Source organism: Vespa crabro, chromosome 1, assembly GCF_910589235.1.
Source record: "Vespa crabro chromosome 1, iyVesCrab1.2, whole genome shotgun sequence".
In the NCBI taxonomy this organism is placed as follows: domain Eukaryota; kingdom Metazoa; phylum Arthropoda; class Insecta; order Hymenoptera; family Vespidae; genus Vespa; species Vespa crabro.
Window position 1 is genome coordinate 20,904,422 of NC_060955.1, and position 23,136 is coordinate 20,927,557.

Consider the following 23,136-nt stretch of genomic DNA (forward strand, 5'->3'; position numbering starts at 1 on the left):
TTGTTCTTTTTTACATTTATTATATATCATTGATTAGAGACGAACAAATTTAATTTTACATAAAACATGGCCATTCACAGTGTGACGACGCATCGCACTGTAAACATACCAGTGTCAATTTTTATTTTCTACTTATAATTCAGTAAATATATATATATATATATTTACTGAATATATATATATATATATATATATATATATATATATATAAAACGTTCTGATAGATATATTCTTCCTAGAGGAATATATTTATATGGAATATTACAGGCTATACAAACATTTCTATCTTACGTTCGTTTAAACACATAAAATTTTTATTAGAATAATTCATAAGGACATTTTTTTATTACTTCATACATAGATTGTAATAAATTATTCGATTAAACATTTTCGAAGAATTAAAATTAATATACTATACAGTCTATCAGAGGGAGCTCGTAATATTTACTCATGAAACTTTGCGAAGAAAAAATTTAAACGAATCCATTATTATTGATCTCGATAATATTCGTAATATTCGTAAAAAAAAAAAAAAGTTACAATGAAATAAATACGATAACGAAGTAGTACACATAAAAAAAAAAAAAAAAAAAAAAAAAAATCAGGATGGCAAAAATAAAAAAAAAAAAAATACAAAATGCAAAGAAAAATGAAAAAAGAAAAAAGGAGAAGCCAACTTGAATAGCTTTTGTAATAGTAATAGTATAAAGGAAATACGATGTGTCCCGCAATTTATTTATCGTAACGTACATATACAATCTTGTACGTGTATAAGTATACATTGCAATCACAGACAATGCGCAAGTACATTTCGGTCAATCGCTCGGCGTTCTATGTACTTAGCTTCGCACGGGGGCGGGGGGGGGGGGCGGGGAGGAAATAACATCTCGTTAATCCATGTCAATAATAATGAAAGGAAATGATTAACTAGATTGCATAACTTAAAGGTTTTAATGCCTAATAACTATCTTAACTTATATAATATCCTGATATTTACAGAAAGATAATAAATATTCCGAAAGTTTCGATCGCACGTTTATGACACGCATCATCTTCTCGGCACTTGTAACATTCTAATACATATGGCATCGGACAACTGCCTAATTGAATTTTTAACTAAGAATTAAAAGAAACGCTTATTATACGTTATAAAGATTTCGTCTACGTCGTAAAAGCTTCGGACCTTTTGGCTTTGGATAGTAATAACCATCACTACCACCACCATCACCACCACCACCACCATCACCGTCATCGTCATTATCATTACTACCACTATCTCCTCCATTTTGTTCTTGCCTAATCGCTTGAGGCGTAAGGAAATAAAAATGACCACCGTCGCCTGGTAATCTATAAGCAAAGTATGCACTATTTTTTTCAGTATTAACAGAACCTTGATTAGGTATAGAAATAGGATGAATAAATTCGGCATCGGGATTTATCGATGGCCTTGGATTACGATAATTAACAAGTATATCGTCCTTAAGGGAAATTGTTGGTTCTTGTTGAACATACGGTTGTCCACGTTGTTTTGGATCGAATACTTCAATAAATTCGCTGTCTGGATTGATAGGTGGTAAAGGTCGGCGATAATTAACGCGTGTATCACTTTCTAGATTTGGTGGTGGTGGTGGTGGTGGTGCATCGTTATCGTAATATAACTGATCTCTATAAGTAATCTCCGGTGGTACATTATAATCATTTGATACATATCTATTAACATTGTAATTGGGTTTCTCCGTAACATGATTGGCCTTGTTATAAATCGGCGTAGTACTTTGTGTTTCCTTTCCATTAATTTTCTTACCAAATATCGTAAAGTATTCTTTCGTAACGTCGTCCAAAAGTCTTTCCTCTTGTCGCGTGAAATATGCATGCTGAGGATTAGGAGTAACGTTTAACGTTGATCGACCAGTCGTAGATGGATATATGTGACTTTGAATTTTGTAAGGTACCTTATCCGGTTGATCGTTCTCATAATTATATCGTTGATTGTTATTAGATTTAACTGTTTGATAATCGTACGTGACACGTTCATTTTGTTGTCTATAATAAGGTCGTTGATCCTGATCTCTCCTCGAATAATCAGTTACTTCGAAACTGTATTGATAAATTGGTTTAGATATTGTATCTTGTCTATTGTCAACTCGTTCTTTCGATTCTTGATAATACCTAGAAGAAGATTTTGGTGTAGTGTAATAGGATCGTTGTAATGATAAAGACGGACGAGGTGTTATCGTTTGATAATAGATCGGAGCCTGATCCGCCAATAATCGTTCGCCTTGATCTCTATCCAATGTTGAATCATATTTCGTAGACGAATCTTCGGAACCTCTATATTGAAATATTTGAGGATTATCAACAAGGGCATCTATCAGTTTGACATTATAATCTCTCGATGAAGAGATATCCTTTGGTGAATTAGTTTCGATTCTATAATATGGTTTCTCGTCTCTTGATTGTTGAGAAAGTGTTTCGAGTTTATAATAAGGGGATTCCGTAGTAGTCTGATAATAAACTGGTGCCGATTCTACGGTACTAGCAACGTTACCATCATTAGATTCTTCGTAGAAATAATATGATGCTCTGTTCGGTAATTGTACTGGTTGTTCGGTCGTTATAACGTTCTTAATAGAAGCTGGTGTCACTTCCACGGATTCATCGATTGACGAAGGTGTCGTTGAAGCATAATAAGTCAATACCGGAAGAGATTTGCTATTGGTCGATCTGGGCCACGTTTGAACCTTATCTTCTGTACTAGTTTCGATCACTCTATTTCCAATCAATGAACTAACGCCGTAATATTTATTATTATTTCTTAAAGTAGATCGTATTTCTGGTATAACAGTTGTAACTTCTTCGTAAGGTACGGTACTTGGACGAATCCTTGTAACGGGTGTTCCCGTTAAATTCTTTAACATCGATGAATTGTATATTCTCGTACGTGGCAATTGCGTTGTACTTATTCTTGGCACGACCGTCGTACTTTCCCATTGTTTTCTCGTTGTAAGCTTTCTCGGTGGAAGATAAGTCGGTCTTGATTTTGGAAGCATCGAGGTGCCTGGACGTTTAGTATATTTCTTCGTCGTAGTTTTCTTTTCCTCGAGTGATGAGAAGAAGTCTGGCGGTGGTGGTAAAATGATACCAGGTACTAAAGGACCTGGTGGTACTGACGTAGTATTATCTTGCGGATAATAAAAGCTATACGGTGGTGGATAATATATCGATTGATCCTCGTCATCGTAATCGGAACGATTGCTTGGTGGTGGTACAAATACAGCGCCAGGTGGTATTGCATGATAGAAAATCGGTGGTTCCTCGGATTTGATATTTTTTCCATCGTCATTTGTAACGGTTGATCCTTTAACATCATCCGTCGTAGAATTAAAAGGATAATCAAAATCTGGTACGACGATTGTACCGTTTGATGTTATCGTAAAGAACGGTCCATCCCCTGGTAAAATACCTCCCTTCCCATAAAAAGGATCCATTGTTCGATCTAACGTAACATTTTCGATCTCTGTACTACCATTGATCCCAATAATCTGTATCGGTCCTCCATCCTTAAGCTGTACAGGAAATGGTGGTGGTACTTTTGGTTTAGACGGTATTTTGACCTGTCTTTTAGGTGCTTGATAATTATCGATCGGTGGCCACTTTTCTTTGTTCTTATTCGACGGATAAAACGACGGCCGATTTGTTGGACCAAGTCCCGGAAAATTACCGCCCTTTAATACAAGCAAATGATTTTCCGCCAACCATATTTCATCCTCGTCAAGACCACCGAGATTTTCAATGGTATCCCTCGGTACCTCGGGATTATCGAGATAACTTATGATACCCGGTCGCCTCGGTTTATCCTCATTTTCGTATATTTCATTTTGTATCAGACCATATTTACCCTCCTTTACCTGTTGTGACAGAGTTTTCCTTTCGTCGTCGTCGTCACTACGAAGTGAACTTTTTGTTTCTTTACCATTACCAACCGACGACGCTAACATATCCTCATCTTTCACATCGCATAATTTTTTTACCCTGTCATCTCTCAAATGACCTCCGATCAGTCTATGGGACACTTTCCTTCCTGTTTCTGAGCTTATCTCATTGCTTTTACTACTCGATGATGACTTGTTGAAAACTCGAATGTTTGGTATATTAGTAGATCGTTCTCCTCGATCGGTGGACGGTACTTCAGTGATTCCTACGTGTCTTTTTTCCCTACTATCATTGTCAATATCGATCTTTTCTTCTTTTGTCTTCGTCGATTGGACGATCGTCATACATGCCGTTATTAATGCTAGAATCAGGATCAATCGTCCCTGGAAGTTTGCCTTGCGAGTCATCTGAAATTAAATAAACACAATTTCATTTAATGAGATATATATATATATATACATACATATATATCGACTTTGATTCTGAAACTTATTCTAATTTAATTTCTACACTTCCTCTCGTTAATGATTAATTGTATTTTTATCGTTTTTTTTTTTTTTTTTTTTTTTTGAGGAGAGTCAGGTAGAGGGGAAAAAAAGAAACGGAACGAAAAACTACGTCACGCAATTTTTCCCCAAAACATAATATCGAATTATCGAATAACATTAACACATATTCTCACGCTAATAATTCTTTACGTAATAACGTTATTAGTTGCATTCAATTTATCCCGACAAGAAAAAAAAAAGAAATAAAAGATAAAGAAAAAGAATATGTTTTCGTTAGAATCTTAATACGAGTTTCGTTAATTAATTAACTAATTCGTAACGATATTAGGATCCCCGACGATGTAGAACGATCGTCTCGGTTTGATGCGAACGCGAAAGTCTTTCGTTTTTGATAAGAAGAACAAAAAAGAGAGAGAGAGAGAGAGAGAGAGAGAGAGAGAGAGAGAGAGAGAGAGAGAGAGAGAGATACGAAAAGGTCGAGGGTATTTTTTATCTTTCGAATTTCACGAATTCTTTAACAATTTTTTTTTTTTTTTTATTTTCCCCATAGCAATCCCCAATTCGATTTAGAATCGTAAGTTATATAGGAGATAGCAGCGTTAACGTTTTGCCACGCCTTTCGCTGGCGAGCAATCGGTGAACGTTCTTACGTTCTTACGTTCTTTCGTTCGTTCGTTCGTTCTTTCGTTTCGTCTTGTTTTGTTTCTTAGTCGACAAATGTTCACGGGTCAACGGTGTAGTCGAACAACTTCTAAACGTAATGACTTCAGAGAGCGAATAACGAAGCTAATCGACTTGTGCACGATTCCACGTTTTCTCCGGTTGCATTATCGTCTAAACTGCACCATCCATTATGATAGATAAACAAGTCACGATATTCCAAGTATATGTATATATATATATATATATATATATATATATATATATATATATATATATATATTATGGACCATTTTCGTTGATCTAACGGAAGTAACATACGCAATCGCGTTTCTCGTATCTCTTTAACGATTTTTTTCTTAACACATATACTATCTTTTTCTATCTCTTTCTTTCTTGCAAGTACACAAACACACACACACACACACACACACACACAAATATATATATATATAAATGGACGTACACGAGTTTCTATCTAAGACGGAACTAACAAACGTTCTATAGAACACGGAACTTCTTCTCCTCGTAAACTTTTCTTTGAGAAAATCATATTTAGGATGATACGTTAATGAACAAGATTATAAATGATTTCTCTCCTCGAGTATGTAATCAGTATTAATCAGAAATATTAAAGAGAAACAACAAAAAAGAAAAGAAGAAAAAAGAAAGAAATAATGATCCTTTTCAAAGATTTCTTATTTCATGCGTTCGCAGATACCGGCGATTTAACTGTCATCCGATGTAATATACTTCCTTCACAGATACGGAAGTTTTAACAACGAACCAGAAAGAAGAAAAGAAAGAGAAAAAGGGAGAGAGAGAGAGAGAGAAAGAGAGAAAGAGAAAAATAAAGCGATTTCTCCATGTGAACGAACTTTTTTCTTTTCTCTTCTTCTTCTTCTGCTTCTGCTTCTGCTTCTTCTTCTTCTTCTTCTTTTTTTTTTTCCTTTTAACAATACAATTTGACTTTGGATCTTCAAAGGGAAAAAATTTGACTTTTCTTTTATTTTATTCGTTCACCATTCTACTTTTTCTTTTATTTTTTTCTTATCTTTTTTTTTCTTCTTCTTTTTGTTTCTTTTTTTTTTTTTTCCTTTTTTGTATGTTTTATCTCGATCACTTTTCAAAAGCACTTCTTAATTACCGTCGATTTAACGGAGATATAATAATATATCGTACGTTCGATCTCGTTGATTCTATTACGTCGTCTCCCTTCGATTTCGATTCTCGAATTTCGAGAACGAACGAGGAAAGACGCGGTGCGAGCGTTCGCACCGACATGATACACGTGACTGGCACAATTTTCATCGCCTTTCTCAGAGTGCACCGGCAGTCCGCCAAGGACGTACGGAAAGGTGGAGCCATTTCCAATCGTGTACAGCCACTGCACCAAGAAATAGACTTTTCATCTATGTCCATGTATATATGCGTGAATTTATCCTATGTGTGTACAGATACACGTAAACATATACGTATATATATATATGCATGTATGTACGTATGCATGTACGTATGCATGTATGTATGTATATATGTATACATGTATGTATGTATGTATGTATGTATGTATGTATGTATGTATGTATGTATGTATGTATGTATGTATACCAGTTCGAAAGGAGGAAGTTCTTCGTCGCAAGTCTGCGTACTCTCGATTGACGATAGTTTTCTCATCGATTATCTCTTCTGTCGTTCCCTACCCTACGAAATTTTAATCGAAAGCGAAAAAAGAAGATATCAATATTCAAAAATGAACGAATAATGTACTTCTATCGTTCCCCATTGATCGTAATGAAGATACGAATGACAAGTAGTTTTATTAGTTTTTTTTCTTTCTTTTTTTCTTTTTTTTTTTTTTTGTATCGCATTAACGTTAGTTATGCGATTAATGAAAAAGAAACAAAATTAATTCGTCAAATCGATTTATAAATAAATGATAAATATTTATTTGCCTAACGATATTCATAAAATAGTTAATATCATAATAGGGATTATTAATTTTATTAATTTCTTTATCTATTGCGCGTACTATAATATCATAGAGTTTTCTCTATTATAAATTATATATCATATATGATAATGTATTATTATTTTTAAAAAATTATATATAAATATATGGATATCCCTTTTGTTCTTTTTTTTTTCTTTATATATATATATATATATATATATATATATGTATGTATGTATGTATGTATATAATAGAAACTTTCTTTTTTCATATATGATAATATTACTCTACAGTATATTTGCTGTATATACATATATATGATAGTCTACATATTTACTATCAGATATATGATATTTTTATCGTTAAAAATAACATGTGTGTGTGTGTGTGTGTGTGTGTGTGTGTGTGTGTATATCGTTTTTTCTTTTTTTGTTTTTTTACAATAGAAACTTTCTTTTTATATTTTTTATAAATATATACATATAATATAGTAAAAAGAAAGTTTGTACCGTCGTCCAATCGATAAGCTCTCTTTTCGCTATCGTTCGACAATTTTTTATCGTCATGCGAGAGCGAGATTTTGCGGTCTCCTATAGAAACATTAGATTGATCTCTCACTTAGCTTGGATCGAACTAGTCGGAAACGAGTCTTGCACGGAAGTGACGCAATAATATGTTTCTATGATTCACCGATATTTCAAGATCCTACGATCCTACGATCCTACGATAAAAAAAAAGAATTATATATATATATATTAGGAGGTAAAAGTTAAAACGGAATCGATGTGAGATCGACACTATATATTCGTCGATCTCTCTTAATAATACCGATGATTCTGGAAACATGTTTTCTCCACTTTTTCTTTTTCATTTTCTTTTATAATATTCTTTATTATTTCGTTTCTCGTTGTATTAACGTGAAAACGTTACGTCGGCCGTAACGGTATGGTTATTTCACTTATCCCGTATCCGCACACAAGGACGACGTAAATAATCCCTCCGACGTAAGAACTCCGGATTTACCGTTATTCAATTGACTTTACGCCTTTGACTACTTTCCTTTTTGTTTCGCATCGTGATCCCCTAACACGGATTAACATTCAATTTCTTTTCAGTAACGTCGCATTATTATTGAATAATTCCGCGTACGCTCTCGAAATATTCATTTACAATTAGTTCGTAATTTCTCCTTTTTTTCTCTCTCTCTCCCGGCCCAAATTCCCTTTTTTTAATTTTTTTCTTTTTATTTTTTTAAGTCTTATTAATACGTTTACTGATCAAATAAATTTGATCTAATTTTTTTTTTTTTTTTTTTTTTTATTATTCCGAAAAAATAATAAAATAAGGAAATACATTTTAATCTAACTCATGTGATTAAAATTGTATAAATAAAAAAGGATAGATATCTGACGGTAGTTAAGGAAAATCAATTGTCATCTATGTTACATTATATGGAAAAATAAAAAAGAAAATAAAAAATATATACAAGAAAAACATACATTAATAATAATGAAATGATATCTGTAATAGTTGTTAAATGAATATCAGCTGTGATTCATGTGGCAATTTATAAAGACAAACAAACAAACAAACAAATAAGTAATTATACTTCTGCACAATGTAAATATCTTTTCATCTTATTATAAGTTATATATTAAATTTGAATCCTTCGCTGTATGTATAAGAAAAATAAAAAAAAAGTTATGTAAACGAGAAAGATAGATAAACAAGACAAAAAATTGAAATTAAATTAAATCATGCATGTGACGGTAAATCGCGTTAATTAAAGAAAAAAAAAAAAATAAAAAATAAAAAAAACCGACAACAACAACAAAAAAACAAAAAAGAAATCTCTACGAGATAAACGATAATACTTTTATAAATTATAAACATCTAATAAGCTTTTAAAATGTTCTAAGTACGTAGAACGTAAATAAGAAGAAGAAAATCGATACGAGGATGGAAAATGATAATCGGGATGGTAAATGATCCCATCAGACTTTGATCATCACAGATAGGAGAACCTTCTAGGTGATCGATATTAGTCCGACATCTGATAGTTATGTTCTACCTGATGTCATGTATTAATGAATCGCTTGGAGAAGGTTAGATAGTAGTCGATCGCGTAGATCGTTTTACCGTATGCTCAACAACTGTTCAGTTAGTATCGATTTTTGTAGATGTACCTAAATACTTTCTTTTCTCTCTCTTTATCTTTTTTTTTTCTTTCTCAAATAAAAAATGATCTCTTTAAATTTCGTTGAACCAATCCATTGAAATATCGAGCTCGATTTATCGATGACTTTATAAAACTAGGAAACGAGTTAACCGAGTACAATCTTTTTTAGAATGTAATTCTCTTTCTCTCTCTATATATGTATGTGTGTGTGCGTGTGTGTTGTATGTGAATATATAGGGTGTTCCATTTGAAGTTTCGCACGCAATTAATTCTCGAACTGTTTTCTAACTTTAAAAAAAAAAAAATGTTAAAAAGAATGTTAAAAAAAAAAAAAAAAAAAAAAAAAAAAAAAAAAAAAAAAAAAAGAGGAAAAGAAAAGAAAGAAAAAGAAAAACGTTTCGAGAAGGGATAATATCTTAACGATAAGCACTGATCTTCTCTGAAGACGATTCAAAGTGACCTTTGTCTTTTTATAACTATTGTTTTTATTTAGATCAACTTTACACGTCGAGATGAATTGAATTCAATACGAAATAAATCTAAACAACCTAATAACCTAATAACCTAATTAATATTATTAAAATGAATTATATTTAAAAGTGTTATCGTATATTCCGGTATGGAAAGAAAAAAAAAACAAACGCACGTATTAAAGATCAGTTTAATAAAATCATAGGAGCATACTCTAACATGTAACCGAAAGATTAATTTATTAAGATTTATTAGATTAATTTTATTCGTTTTCTTTTTTTTTTTTTCTATTTATTTATTTATTGTTTTTTTTTTTCTTCTCTCGAACGAATTAATTATTTTGAGAAAAATATTGTATGAGAAACTTCAAATGGGACACCCTATATATATATATATCTTTCTCTTTTCTCTACGTTCTGGTACTCTTGATATTGTATAATGTTACCTATTCGACGCTACACTTTCGCCGAGTAAGCGAGCTTAACGATACTCAACGATTCTCTCCCCGTTCACCGTTCAGCAGAAAAATACACGTCCTATATCCTTTGTGTATTACTTTTTTTTTTTGTTCTTTTTTTTTTATGTTCGATTAACAATCGTTTCGATTTTGCACGTATATACATACGTACATATATAGAAAAAGGAAGTTTCGAAATTTCGTTTCTTATAAAAAAAAAAAAGAAAATAATAATAATAATAATAATAATAATAATAATAATAAAAATTCGTATTTTGTTAGTCTTCAAAATCTGTTTATCATGGCCGCGATAAGGTGAGAGATGAAACATCAAAGAGAAATATAAAGGCCATTCTTATTTCTTCCTTTTTTTTTTTTCTTTTTTTTTCTTTTTTTTTCCTTTTCTTTTTCTTTTTTTAAGAAGCATTCAAGCTATTGCAAAATACAGATATATATATATATATATATTTCTCTCTCTCTCTCACTCTCTCTCTCTCTCTCTCTCTGTCTGTCTGTCTGTCTGTCTCTCTCTTTTTAGCATGAAAATAACGTGACCTCAAAAAATAATTTTGCGACGTTTATTTGCACGTCCTTTTATTTTTCACCCAAGCAAAAAATTCTTCCCAATGAGAATCCTTCGTGGTGGTCATCGTTCAGTTGATTCGCAGAGGTGGAACACCTTGGCATTGACCGGCTTGCTTCGTCGAGGCAACTCGTGCAAGAGTTGAAACTCTTGCATAATTCTTGCTCGTCTCTCGTTCATCCCGATGCCTCCTCTCTCGTATTACCGCATTTGCCGGTTCTTTTCGTCCTCCTTCGTCCTTCGTCGTCCTCCTTCAACTCCACCTCCACCTCCAACTCCTTTTTCTCATCTTTCTTCTCTTTTCTCGATCCTCTTCAGTATGTATATATGTATGTACGTATGTATGTATGTATGTATGTATGTATGTATGTATGTATGTATGTATTTGTTTCTTCGATATATCTATGTATGTATGTATATTATATTATCGGTCGCACTTTCCTTAACTGTCGTTGCTCCTTCGATTTTTTCTACTCTCTTTGCTAATATGTGAAACGAATTAACATCTCTGGTTTCCAATTAACGCCAACGTTAAGTAATCTCGAACACTTTTCTCTTTTTCTTTTTGTTTTTCTTTTTTTTTTCTTTGTTTTTACTTCTTCGTGTCTAAATAAAGAATTAATACTTAGCGAATTTTAATTTTAATATTGATGAATTGTCAATATATAATATCATAATTTGTATTTAGCAAATATTTATCTTCGAATATGAACTAAATTGTTGTAGTGTAATAGTAGTAAATATAAAAATTAAATATATATATATATATATTTTTTTTTTTTTTTTTTTTTTTTTTTTTTCTAAATTCTTATGTTTATTAATGTGTGTGTATGGCTTTTTTTCTTTTTTTGATCATCTGATGTCATAGAAGGTTTATTTAGTTTTCTTTCATAAAAATTTGATTCTTCATTTCTTGTATCCAAACAAAAAAATATATATATATATTTTTTTTTAATGATCGTTTATGACATCGCAAATATTTAACACGTACGAAATTAATTTCACGATTTTCCACCTCGTCGGCGAAGTTATCGAAGGCAAACGCGAAATCAAATTGATTGGCACCCGATACCGGTTTATAAACGCTTTTTGTCGTTTTAACGGGCCACAACCATAAAGACAAATAACATATACACAAGGTTAATGATTCGATTTTGTCCAAACGATCATCGTTAAATTTCATTCCTCCTTTATTTTCTCTTTTTTTTTTTTTCTTTTTTTTTTATGAATTTATTATCGAAAATAATGTATATGACTATCATACTATATTCTGTTAAATCTCGATTCAAAATCAATTACGTTTTCGAATCGTTGATTGTCCTCGCTTAAAAAAAAAAAAGAAAAGAAAAAAAGAAACCACAAAAATTTCTAGTAAACACAAAAAAAAGAAAAACGTATAGTTCGAAAATTTTATTTCAAAAGAAAATTCTCCCGAGTATATCTGTCGACGACTGTAGTAAATGACCTCTTCGCGGACCTTCGTGATAGAAACATTTGTAGAATAAATAAACGTGACCAAGTTAATTTCATCTCGTGTCAACATGCTGGCCGTGTTTCCATTCGCCATTTATCATCGTACGTTTACCTTCGGGAATTAAAAAAAAAAAAAAAAAAAAAAAAAAAAGAAAAAAAGAAGAAAAAAAAACTGTAAGATTCTAATCGAAACGCTCGAACGACGACGACGAACCCGTTTCCCTTTTATATTCATTTATTTCTTATATTTATCTATGCTAATTACTCTGTGAAAGTGGTTTAAATCAACGATTTGGAAAAATAATATTTATCCAATTAATTATCCTTTTTCTTTTTGGTCAAATCTATTATACCGTAAAGGGATATTATAACATTTTTGATCTATCACTGATATTATTAATGGCAAGATATTAAAAAAAAAAAAAAATAACTTTCCTAACGAATAGGATTTTATTTTAACTTAATGAATCATCATTTAAGTATCTCTAACCGGTATTATCGTTTCTGATACGTCGATATACATTTTTATCCGCATTCTCGAAGCATTTTTTTTTTTTTTTTTTTTTTTTTTTCTTTTTTTTTTTCCATACACATATATATATACCGCTACAACGTAGCTTTCCATATTATCAAATTCTTCAAATTCTCATTATACTCTCTCATAGCTCATTGTTCTTTGGCACTTAGTGCAGTACAATGCCACGAAGAGGATTCTCTAGAATGCAATTCGCTTGCGTGCTGTTCCATTGAAAGGAAAAATCGACAAGCCCTTGCGGAAGTCGAAGGTTATGTCAAGGCTCCTTCGATTTATATTTCTTTTTTTTTTTTTTTTTTTTTTTTTTCCTTTTTCTTTTCTGTTTTTTTTCTTTCTTTCATTCTTTCTTTCTTTTTTGTCTTCTCCCTCTCTCTTTCTCATCAACGTCGATATCTCGCATTTGGAATTTTATTCATGTTTCGTCGAAGGCGAATACGCCGAAGAGATTCTTTGGATTTTTTTTCTTTTTCTGGTTTTTTTTTTCTCTTTTTTTTTTTTTCTTTTTTTTCTTTTTTTTCTTTTTTTTAATTGATTGAAATTATTAACCATAATAACTTATTGAATTTATAATCGCGTTGTTATGGAAATTATTATTTCAGACGAATTACGTAGACGAGGCTCATTGATTTTTCTGCTCTTGTCAATCATTTTGGAATAATTTTATCATCATATAGCAGCTAGTATCATATGAATGATAATTTTAAGCGAATACGTCCATGAGATTCTATGAATCTTTTTTTTTTTTTTTTTTCTTCCTTTTTTTTTCTTATTTCATTGGAATCATTTCAAACGAAAGAGTCGTCAAGACTGATTGTTTTTCTAATTCTTTCTTTCTTTCTTTTTCTTTTTTTCTTTTTTTTTTTTTTTTTTTTTTCTAAACCAATTGTAATAATGTTCTAATCACGCGATTAGATAAAAATGATTATTTCTATTTGAAATATTAATAACGATTGTTTATTGAATTAATAAATGGCACGTCGATATATTTTCAGACATTTCGAGACCTCGTCTCTCGTTTTTGTAATATAACATAAAGGAAAAAGAGAACACGCTAAAAGAAAAGGAAAAAGGAAAAAGAAAAAAGAAAAAGAACTATAAAAGTTGACCACAGGTGAAACGTTGATGCAACCTTTCGTTTTATCCACTTTTCTAATACGATCGTTTCAGTGTTGCACGCAACTAGAATCACTGTCGCGAAAGAAATTACAATGTTCCATTTTCTACGATAAAATTCTTCTCGTGTACGATTTTATGCAACTACGTAGATATATAAAGTATGGGTACTTGAATCGAATGAAAATGATAGATAGTCTGATAGATAAACGATTACTAATGGAGAAGACGTCCGCGAAATTGTACGTTTTAATTCTTTTTTCTTTTTTTTTTTTTTTCTTCTTTCCCCCCACCTCCCCTCCCAATAATTTCCCTCTATCTCTCTCTCTCTCTCTCTCTCTCTCTCCTCTCCTTCCCATCCCAACGAAAGTTCAAGGTTTATTCAAACCAGATATCATTCATTCGACAGATCATTTTCTGAGTAAATCATGTGAATCAATGAATCGTTTTAATAAAATGGATAAATTACGATGACTGTTGTTGGAATGAAATACCAATCGTTACATACATGGCATTTGAATTTCTTCGAAAGTTTGTCATTATTTTCTATCATATGAGCATGATCGAAGTAAATACGCATTATATACATATATACGTACGTACGTACGTACGTAGTTATATACATATACGTTCGATATCTATCTTCTTACGGCTGATAGAATCGAAAAATGATCATTATTGATCTTGCCAAACAGGACACACGTATTACTTTCTCCGTATTGGATTATTATTTCTTCTTGTTTCTTCGTTAAACGTTATGTTACGTAATTTGATAAGCAGTTGTGGTTCCGTTATAATTTGAAGGGGTTTGTAATTTTACATTCACGACGACGACGTCATCGTTTGTATATTATTCTTTGACTTTGCGTATCTCCCTGCTAGTATTTCATGTGTTTCTGCGTACATGCATGTGTACGTGCATGCGTACGTGTGTGCGAAATCTTTCTGTGTATGTGTGTGTGTGTGTCGTTAATCATCTGCTTTCGTAGGTCATTCTCGTTATCGAATGATAAACTTGTTAAGTCATTGTCGATCCAATCTTTATGATAAATTATTACCGGATAATAATAAATAAAATTTCAAAAGAATAGATCAGTTCGACGAATCATGATTTTCTATAATCTTTTTAGTCAAAAATATTTAAAATATAATCATTTTAATACTATTTATAGAATTTATTATTATTATTATTATTAGTAGTAGTAGTAGTAGTAGTAGTAGTAGAGAAGATCCTCTTTTCCGATTGGAAAAAAAAAAAAGAAAAAGACTTGACTCATCGATAAGAAAATTCTCAAATTCTTCGAAAGAATTTGATGTCGAATTAAAGAAGAATGTAAATTAATGAAATACTTTGAAATATTCAATATACTCTTTTATATCAATTAATAGTATTATTATGAATAGTATATTTAATATAGAAGAGATAGGTTTCTATATTATAAGATATTCGACAAGTATATAGAAGTTATATATATATATATATATATATATATATATATATATATATATTATGTTCGATCGATATCGTTGTTACGATAACGTATTGCACGATATAGTTATATTATGTCCATGAACCATATGAAAATAGAACGTTATTAATAAATTAAAGATCCTACCCTGATGAGTGAATTTTCTACGAGGAATCTCATTTTCCAGATTATTAAATATATATATATATATATACACGCGCACGCGCGCACACACACACATATATATATATATTATATATATCGCATCTGTTCTATTAACTCGTACGATCAATTTGCATTGTTATTGACATAATTTTCCGGTTAATTGGTGTTAACCATCTCCTCGTTATTTTTCATTTGGATATGTAAATAACTATCGTGTATAATACTTCGTTATATAAAGATGAATATACGTAATACGCGTACATGACATAACAATTTACATCTATTATCCATGAATTAACTCGATCTCATCTCTTTTCAATCATCAATGGATTTCTTTATCGAATTAAAAGGAACAAAATATTAATTGTTGGATCTTTCGAATAAACGAATAAACGATAAACGTTTGAATTAATACGTTTTGATTAACAGATTGATTTTCTATCAAAAGGAAAAAAGAAAAAAATATTTTTCTGTCATTTTTTTTTTTTTTTTTCGTTTTTCTTTTTACGATAAACGTCACTCTTAAAAAATATAAATGTTTGTTGTTCGTAATTCATTTCAAATTAGAAAACTAATATCTATATTAATTGATCGACATTCAAATAGCTAATTAAAATGAATTAAACAAATAAATATTTATAAAGAAAATTTTCGTTTCCTCTTGAGCTTTCATATGAAACGAGAAGAAAATATATTAATCTTTTAATATACGAGATTAGAAATGATTATTTTAGAATATTGAGAACGCTTTTACCGCTTCGAGGCACAATTAAGTTCGATTAAGATTAGTTGAAAATGATCATCGATATCGAACATAGATACGACGAATATATACATACATACATATATATATATATATATATATATATATATATATATATATATATAATTTGATCTACACAAGTTTCTAATTACATTGATTAGATATAGAATATATACATGTATATATATTTTGTATATATACATGTATATATGGAAAGCGTATGTCATGGCACGCGTAGCCAATGATCAAGAAAACGAGGGGTGGCAATCAGCGGGGTATGGGGGCAGAGGGGGCCGATCTTTTCGATGGTGCAGCTATGTCGAAGTGAAAGTATGACACGTTTCTTCGCAAATCGAAGGCGAGTCATATCTATTGGTGACAAAACGTATGTATTTACGCACGTAAAGATATATATATATATATGTATGTATATATGTATATATATGAATGCGTATATATATATATATATATTCAAGACCGATCCAATAAATGTCGTTTTATCGTCGTTGTCGTTGTTCGAAGCATAGTTAACGTACCGGAAATCCTAACTTTCGCAAGTACTTAACTATAACCAGACCGGATATACTAAGTCTAAGCTACCATGAGATACCAAAGAGAGAAGATCATTCTCGTGACAGGATGTGAAAATGTATAGTTATATTTATTTATCGGTTAAACTCTTTCTCCATCTCTATCTATCTATCTATTTATCTATTTATTTATTTATTTATTTATTTATTTATCTATCTCTCTTTCTCCTTTCCCGCTTTCCTTCTCGTTTATCAATTTAATTAGATAGTATATATATATATATATATATATATATATATATATATATATATATATATGTAAGATGATACAACAATTTTTTATATTGGATCCAATTAAATGCAGATAAAAAAAGAATATATAATCGTTCTCTTATACGAACGCGGAAGACGGGGATGAGGGAGGCGGTAAAAAAAAAATGAAATAAAATAAAATGAAAAGGGACGAAACGAAAATTCATATTTAACGTTTCAAGCATAAGAATGTGTATCCTAACGAGAGAAAGAGACAAAGATATATATATATAAATGTATGTATTTATATTATATATTTATATATATATGGTGGGAAAAACCACGAAAGAGATGAAGGATCCTATATCATCGTGACTATTAGACGGGTGAACCACGTGTTCTACGAGCCACCTGTATACTACTGTGTATGTATGAATCATCACACCTTTTTCATTCAACCTGAGGACTTTCGAGGAAGCGTTGAAAATATTGAATTTGTGGGAAAACAACTCACGATCTGTACGATGTGTTCACTCTTTCTCTCTCTCTCTCTCTCTCTCTCTCTCTCTCTCTCTCTTTATTTCTTTTTTCTTCTTTCACGGATAATTTCAACACTTGTCAATTCACTGATTGATTAATCGGATAAAATTATCACGATTAAAGATTAACGCATCTTCTCGTCTCTCTCTCTCTCTCTCTCTCTCTCTCTCTCTCTCTCTCTCTCTCTCTCTCTCTCTCTCTCTTTATCTCTCTGTCTCTCTTTTTCTCTCACTTAGTCACTCAATCACTTTGACTCTTTCTTTCTCTGTCATTATTTATAATTTCTATATATATATATATGATTAATAAAAGTGATTTTTTTCGGATTCTATTTGAAATAGGATAATAGAGAGATAGAGAGGAAAAAAAGAAAAGAGAGAGAGAAAAAAGGAAGAGAGAGAGAGAGAGAGAGAGAGAGAGAGGGAGAAGAAAAAAGAAAGAGAGATGCACCGACACTGCACTTGAGACGACGTTGCACGAGCGAGTAATCAAGAATGACGCTCGATCGGTGATCTTTATATTGTTGAATCCTCCTTGGCCCTGCGCCAGTTTATCCTCCTCCTCCTCCTCCGTCTCTTCTTCTTCTTCTTCTTCTTCTTCTTCCTTTTTCTTCGATTTCGACTTTGATTACTGACTTCGTTTTCGTATTGTCACGTTGAATTTATGCGCGAGAAGGAACAGATACACACCGTTATGTGTCGAGCGTGCAACTGGCGCGCTAAACCCTCCTGTTATTCCGCTTATGCTTCTCTCTCTCTCTCTCTCTCTCTCTCTCTCTCTCTCTCTCTCTCTCTCTCTCACCCTTCCCAACATTCTCTGTCCCTCTCCAACGAATCTTCTACGACGTCATTGAAACGCAATCGTCCATAGGAAAAGCTATTTGTTTTGTGTGTCTATCCTCATCCCGCCCCCCTCCCCTCATCCTCCATATCCATCCCATCACATAGAATCTATTTTTAAGATACTTGTTAATAATCGAATTTATTAGATCGAAAATACATATTTTTGTTAACATAAATTTTTTCCTATATATAAAATTTATTCCTTTTTTTTTTTTTACAATGAAATAATGGAAGAAGTAAAATCGAAAGTATACATTATGGAAAAGAAAAAGGATAATTAATATTAGTATTATCGCTTTATTTTTATCGCATTTGTTAATTTGACGAGGAGTTGTGCCACTTAAAAAAAAAAAAAAAGAAAAAACTTTTTAAAAAAAATTCTTTTTTACTTTTTATATTTGCTTCATTTTGTGATAATAAATATATAAGACGAAACAATTTTCGTTTAACGTATATATTCTATATAATTATATTTTCGGCAATCGTTATAGAAACATTTAATTTTTAAATAATCAATATAAACAAGAACAATTTTTAATTATTATTACATTAATAATTATATTATCGATAATTTTTTAAAAGAAAAATTTAACTCTCTAATAACGAATAAACAATAACAATTCTCATCTAACATTAATCTAACAATTATATTTTAATAACATTAATATAATACTTATACAATATATAATCCGTCATTTTGACAGTATTAAAATATAAAAGCATATTAAAACGATTGATGTCACCTGTAGATTTTTTTTTTTTTTTTTTTTAATGATGCCGACATCTCTTTTTCTCTCCCTCTCTCTCTCTCTCTTTCTCTCACTTCGAACGATTAAAAAATTCGAATAATTTAATTCCAGCGTTATCGATTGAGTCGTAAGCACGTTCCATGATAATGTGCAAGATTTTATATGCGTGATATTCTTTGTTAATTATATTCCATTTTTATTCGTTAATTTTATTCGTTAATTATTTTCTTCGGGACTTTCGCATCTCGATAAACAAGTTTGAAATGTCTAATTTAAATGTAAAATATCGAGAATCATTTAAGAACTACACACATACACACATATATCTCGATCATTTTTTACTCACTTATGAAATGAAGTCATTCGTTGATTGGCACTTTAATACAATCACAAATCTTAAATTCATCATTTAAATTGATATATAAATATCTGATCTCATAAATAATTCCGTCTATCGAACAAAGTGATTTTTTTTTTTTTTTTTTTTTTTTACGACCCTTAACCTTCATAAGTTCTGCATTTATGATTATACAAGTACATTTAAATTGATACATCTTCTATTGCAAATATTTCGTTTTCGAATATATGATCTGTGAATATTACAAAATCGTGGAAAAGAAAATAAGAAAAAATAAAAATAAAAAAATAAAGAAAAGAATAAAAAACAAGAAAAAATTGAATCGTGACGGGAAAAATCTGTTTCACTTTCCTCCAAGTTTCGCGTTCTGCATGCTTGACACGAAACCTCTAGTCGCTTTTCCTGTACAGAGGGATATATATGTACATGTATACTTACATATATATTTACATATATACAATATATATGAAAGGGTTTTGCCGATAGGGAAGAAAGATTTTGCACGTATTGTACATATGTATGTATGTATAAATAATCATCCACGAGTACTGCGCAAAAGTCTTTCCTTATGCATCTCACGTGCTTTAAACACGGACGAAAGTTTTGGCCCACTTTTCGAATCGAATCGAACTTCACGAAATTTCTTATTTTACGTTACATTGTATATATTTATTTATAACGTAATCATTATATATATATATATATATTTTTTTTTGTATTATGTCATACGTATATATTTCATTATTACATTATGTATATATATTACATATACGATGCAACAAAACAATATAAATATTTATTTATTTATTTATTTATTTATTTATTTATTTATTATGTACACATTAAATGAAGTTATTCCCGCCATGTTATAAGTATGTATTATATAAATATATATAATATTGTTTCATAAAAGGGGGCAAAAAAGAAAAAAAAAAAAAAAGGAAAATGTCTCCGTTATCGCTTTAATTAACCATTATTACATATTTATGTGAATAATTAGAATTCTAAATAGACTCGGCCTCTAATAATCTCTCAAGTATTTAATAATTTCAATCAGAAATTGCTTTTATGTACAAGAAAATATGTATATAAATTAAACATACGTTGGATAAGAATTATCGTAAGGATTATTGAAACGCTTCGGAAAAAAAAAAAAAAGAAATATCTGACATTGTATTCCTTCGCTTCTTCGAGATAATGAAAACAAAAAAGGTTTCAATTCCTTTTCTTTTTTTTTTTTTTTCTTTTTTCTTTTTTCTTTTTTTCTTTTTCCTTTTCATTTTTCGTCTTCTTCATAGTTTTTATAATGCTGAACTCCCACAACACCAATTGCGAAATCTTTTGTAGAGGAGACACTGACAAAAAAGTAGACAATTTCTTCTTGGCAGTTTTCGACAAATAACTGTAATCATCCTACGTTGGCATACCGACTCTAATCTCGTAATTCTCCTCATCTTTTCGTTTCGTTTATTTTTCTTTTTTTTTGTTTATTCTTATTTTCTTTTTCTTTTTTTTTTATTTTTCTTTTTTTTTTATTTTTCTTTTTTTTAGTTTATAGTTTTTTTTTTTTTTGGTCAACTTCATGCACGTGCTTCCAATCACAAGCGATCATTTATGTATTCCACGAGAGTAATCGGTTTTTTTTTTTCTCTCTTTTCATTCTTTATTCGAATTCTTGCACTGTTGCGTTCGAACGTCTTCCAAATGTTACAATTAACACATTATTGCCCGATCACAAATATATAATCTGATTTGTACGCTTATAAAACACTTATACAATTATATGAAATAAATATATAAAATTGTATGTAATCGTTATTATAATTATTATTTATTTCGTCATATTAATTTAATATATTCGTTTAATTTTTTATTAAACCATCGATATTCGTAAATTCTTAATATTTATTTTAATAACTATATGAAAAATTTATGCACTTGCATAGCTCCGACGAAAGGTATTATAGCGTCAATTTATTGACGTTGTATTATTGATATTTGATTGATAATATTTTGATTAATAAAATTTGATTAATAATCGTTTCTTTTGTCCATCAAATAATTTTCCATTTAAATATCGAATCGATTAGGTTTATTTATTTTCTTCTGGCTTCTTTTTTTTCTTTTTTTTTTTTTTTTTTTTTTTTTTTTTTCATTTCTTTATTAGGATATTATAGTTCAATGAAAATATAATAAGAATGATGAAGGTTCAGAAACAATTGATATTATTTGATATAGGTTCTTATAACATGCGTTGACATTTCACGAGCGTCTTACGGAGCAGTTCGCGTTAATTTATATTCACGTGGCACGCCCTGGCCACTAAGGATACCCGCAAGTTGACATTTTACATTATATACCGAATGTACATGGTATATTCTTACCATGAGAGTAAGAAGAAAAAAGAACAACCAGAAAAGAAAACAAGAAAGTACAAGAAAAAAATCCCTATTCTCTTAACGTTACCGAGGAAAAATGTGAACAATGAGAGAGGCCCACTCGATGAACAAAGAGAAAGAAAGAGAGAAAGAGAGAGAGAGAGAGAGAGAGAGAGAGAGAGAGAGAAAGAGAATGAACATATACTCTCGCTCAACACGAATTCTCTCAAAGCTTACGTATCCAACGAATATTCCCTATAGTCGATCTAAAGGAGAAATTAAAAACTGCAGAAAAAAAAGAAAGAAAAAGGAAAAAAGGACAAAGGATGCTAAAAAAAAAAAAAAAATAGAATGATACCTACCAACATGCACAGTCCACCGTAGGTGTTCCTTCTATAAGAGAGATAAATTTTTCGTTCGATGCTACGTGGTGAACGGTTCGAAGAAGACAATTAAAAAAAAAAAAAAAAAGAAAAAAGAAGAAGAAAAAAAAATTATACAAGTAGAACGATTTATCTTCGATCCTTCGGTACGACGAACTTACGACCTTCAAACGACACATCCTCAATGCACCCAGCAGATGCTACCAAATTAGGACAGACTCCTCGACTCTCTCAGAAATTTGCGGTCTCTGTCCGATCTTAGCACGTTCGACGGCATTCTTTATTTCTCTCTCTCTCTCTCTCTCTCTCTCTCTCTCTCTCTCTCTCTCTCTCTCTCTCTCTCTTTCTTTATCTATCTTTTTCCTACTCCAATGACGTCGTGAATCTCAATCATCATATTCTCGGACTATGACGGCATCGGTTGAACACGAGGTATCTTCGTGATGACGTATATATAAGTTCGTCCTGATGTGGTCAAATCAACGGAGGAAAAATTTTTGTTTCAAATCAGGATTCATTCTCTCTCTCTCTCTCTCTCTCTCTTTCTCTCTCGTAAGAACGTAACGCAATTTTTCCCACGAACCCTCTGACTCAGATCACTAAAGGAAGGAATGAAACAGATAGAGATAGATAGATAGATAAAGAGAGAGAGGGGGAGAGGGGGAGGAAGAGAGAGAGAAGCATACAAGGACGAAAGATGAAGTTTTGAGTTCATCCGGATTTCCAGGAACGGTCACCTTGTCAGGAATCCTCGTTCTTTTCTCTCATAGGGAGTTAACATAAAAGAAATTATTACTATTATTACTATTACTATTACTACTACTACTACTACTACTACTA

The 23,136-nt window shown here is 30.9% G+C and overlaps 2 protein-coding genes across 11 annotated transcripts in view; one reads left to right on the forward strand and one right to left on the reverse strand.

Moving 5' to 3' along the window:
* Positions 1-23,136, forward strand: part of LOC124428812 (N-alpha-acetyltransferase 15, NatA auxiliary subunit) — a 43,163-nt gene that overhangs the window by 3,216 nt on the left and 16,811 nt on the right. The window lies entirely within an intron of this gene.
* On the reverse strand, positions 715-18,321 carry LOC124428769. 10 transcript variants are annotated; one of them, XM_046973299.1, is made up of 3 exons: positions 18,041-18,321; positions 17,561-17,672; positions 715-4,340 (listed from the first exon to the last, which is right to left on the reverse strand). In XM_046973299.1, the coding sequence occupies exon 3, from the start codon at positions 4,338-4,340 to the stop codon at positions 1,140-1,142; it is 3,201 nt and encodes a 1,066-aa protein (XP_046829255.1). In that variant the 5' UTR covers positions 17,561-17,672; positions 18,041-18,321; the 3' UTR covers positions 715-1,139. The 10 variants fall into 10 exon arrangements, with proteins under 10 accessions (XP_046829255.1, XP_046829225.1, XP_046829233.1 ...); XM_046973269.1 differs by having other exon boundaries at positions 17,492-17,672; XM_046973277.1 differs by having other exon boundaries at positions 17,492-17,672; positions 18,037-18,321.

Excerpts from the sequence above, each read along its gene's own strand:
- LOC124428769 (XM_046973243.1), bottom strand. The coding sequence starts at position 6,779 with ATGAGAAAACTATCGTCAATCGAGAGTACGCAGACTTGCGACGAAGAA. Across the intron at positions 6,490-6,713 it reads AACTTCCTCCTTTCGAACTG|TGGCTGTACACGATTGGAAA; the intron begins GTATACATACAT and ends TTCTTGGTGCAG. Across the intron at positions 4,341-6,249 it reads ATATCTCCGTTAAATCGACG|ATGACTCGCAAGGCAAACTT; the intron begins GTAATTAAGAAG and ends ATTTAATTTCAG.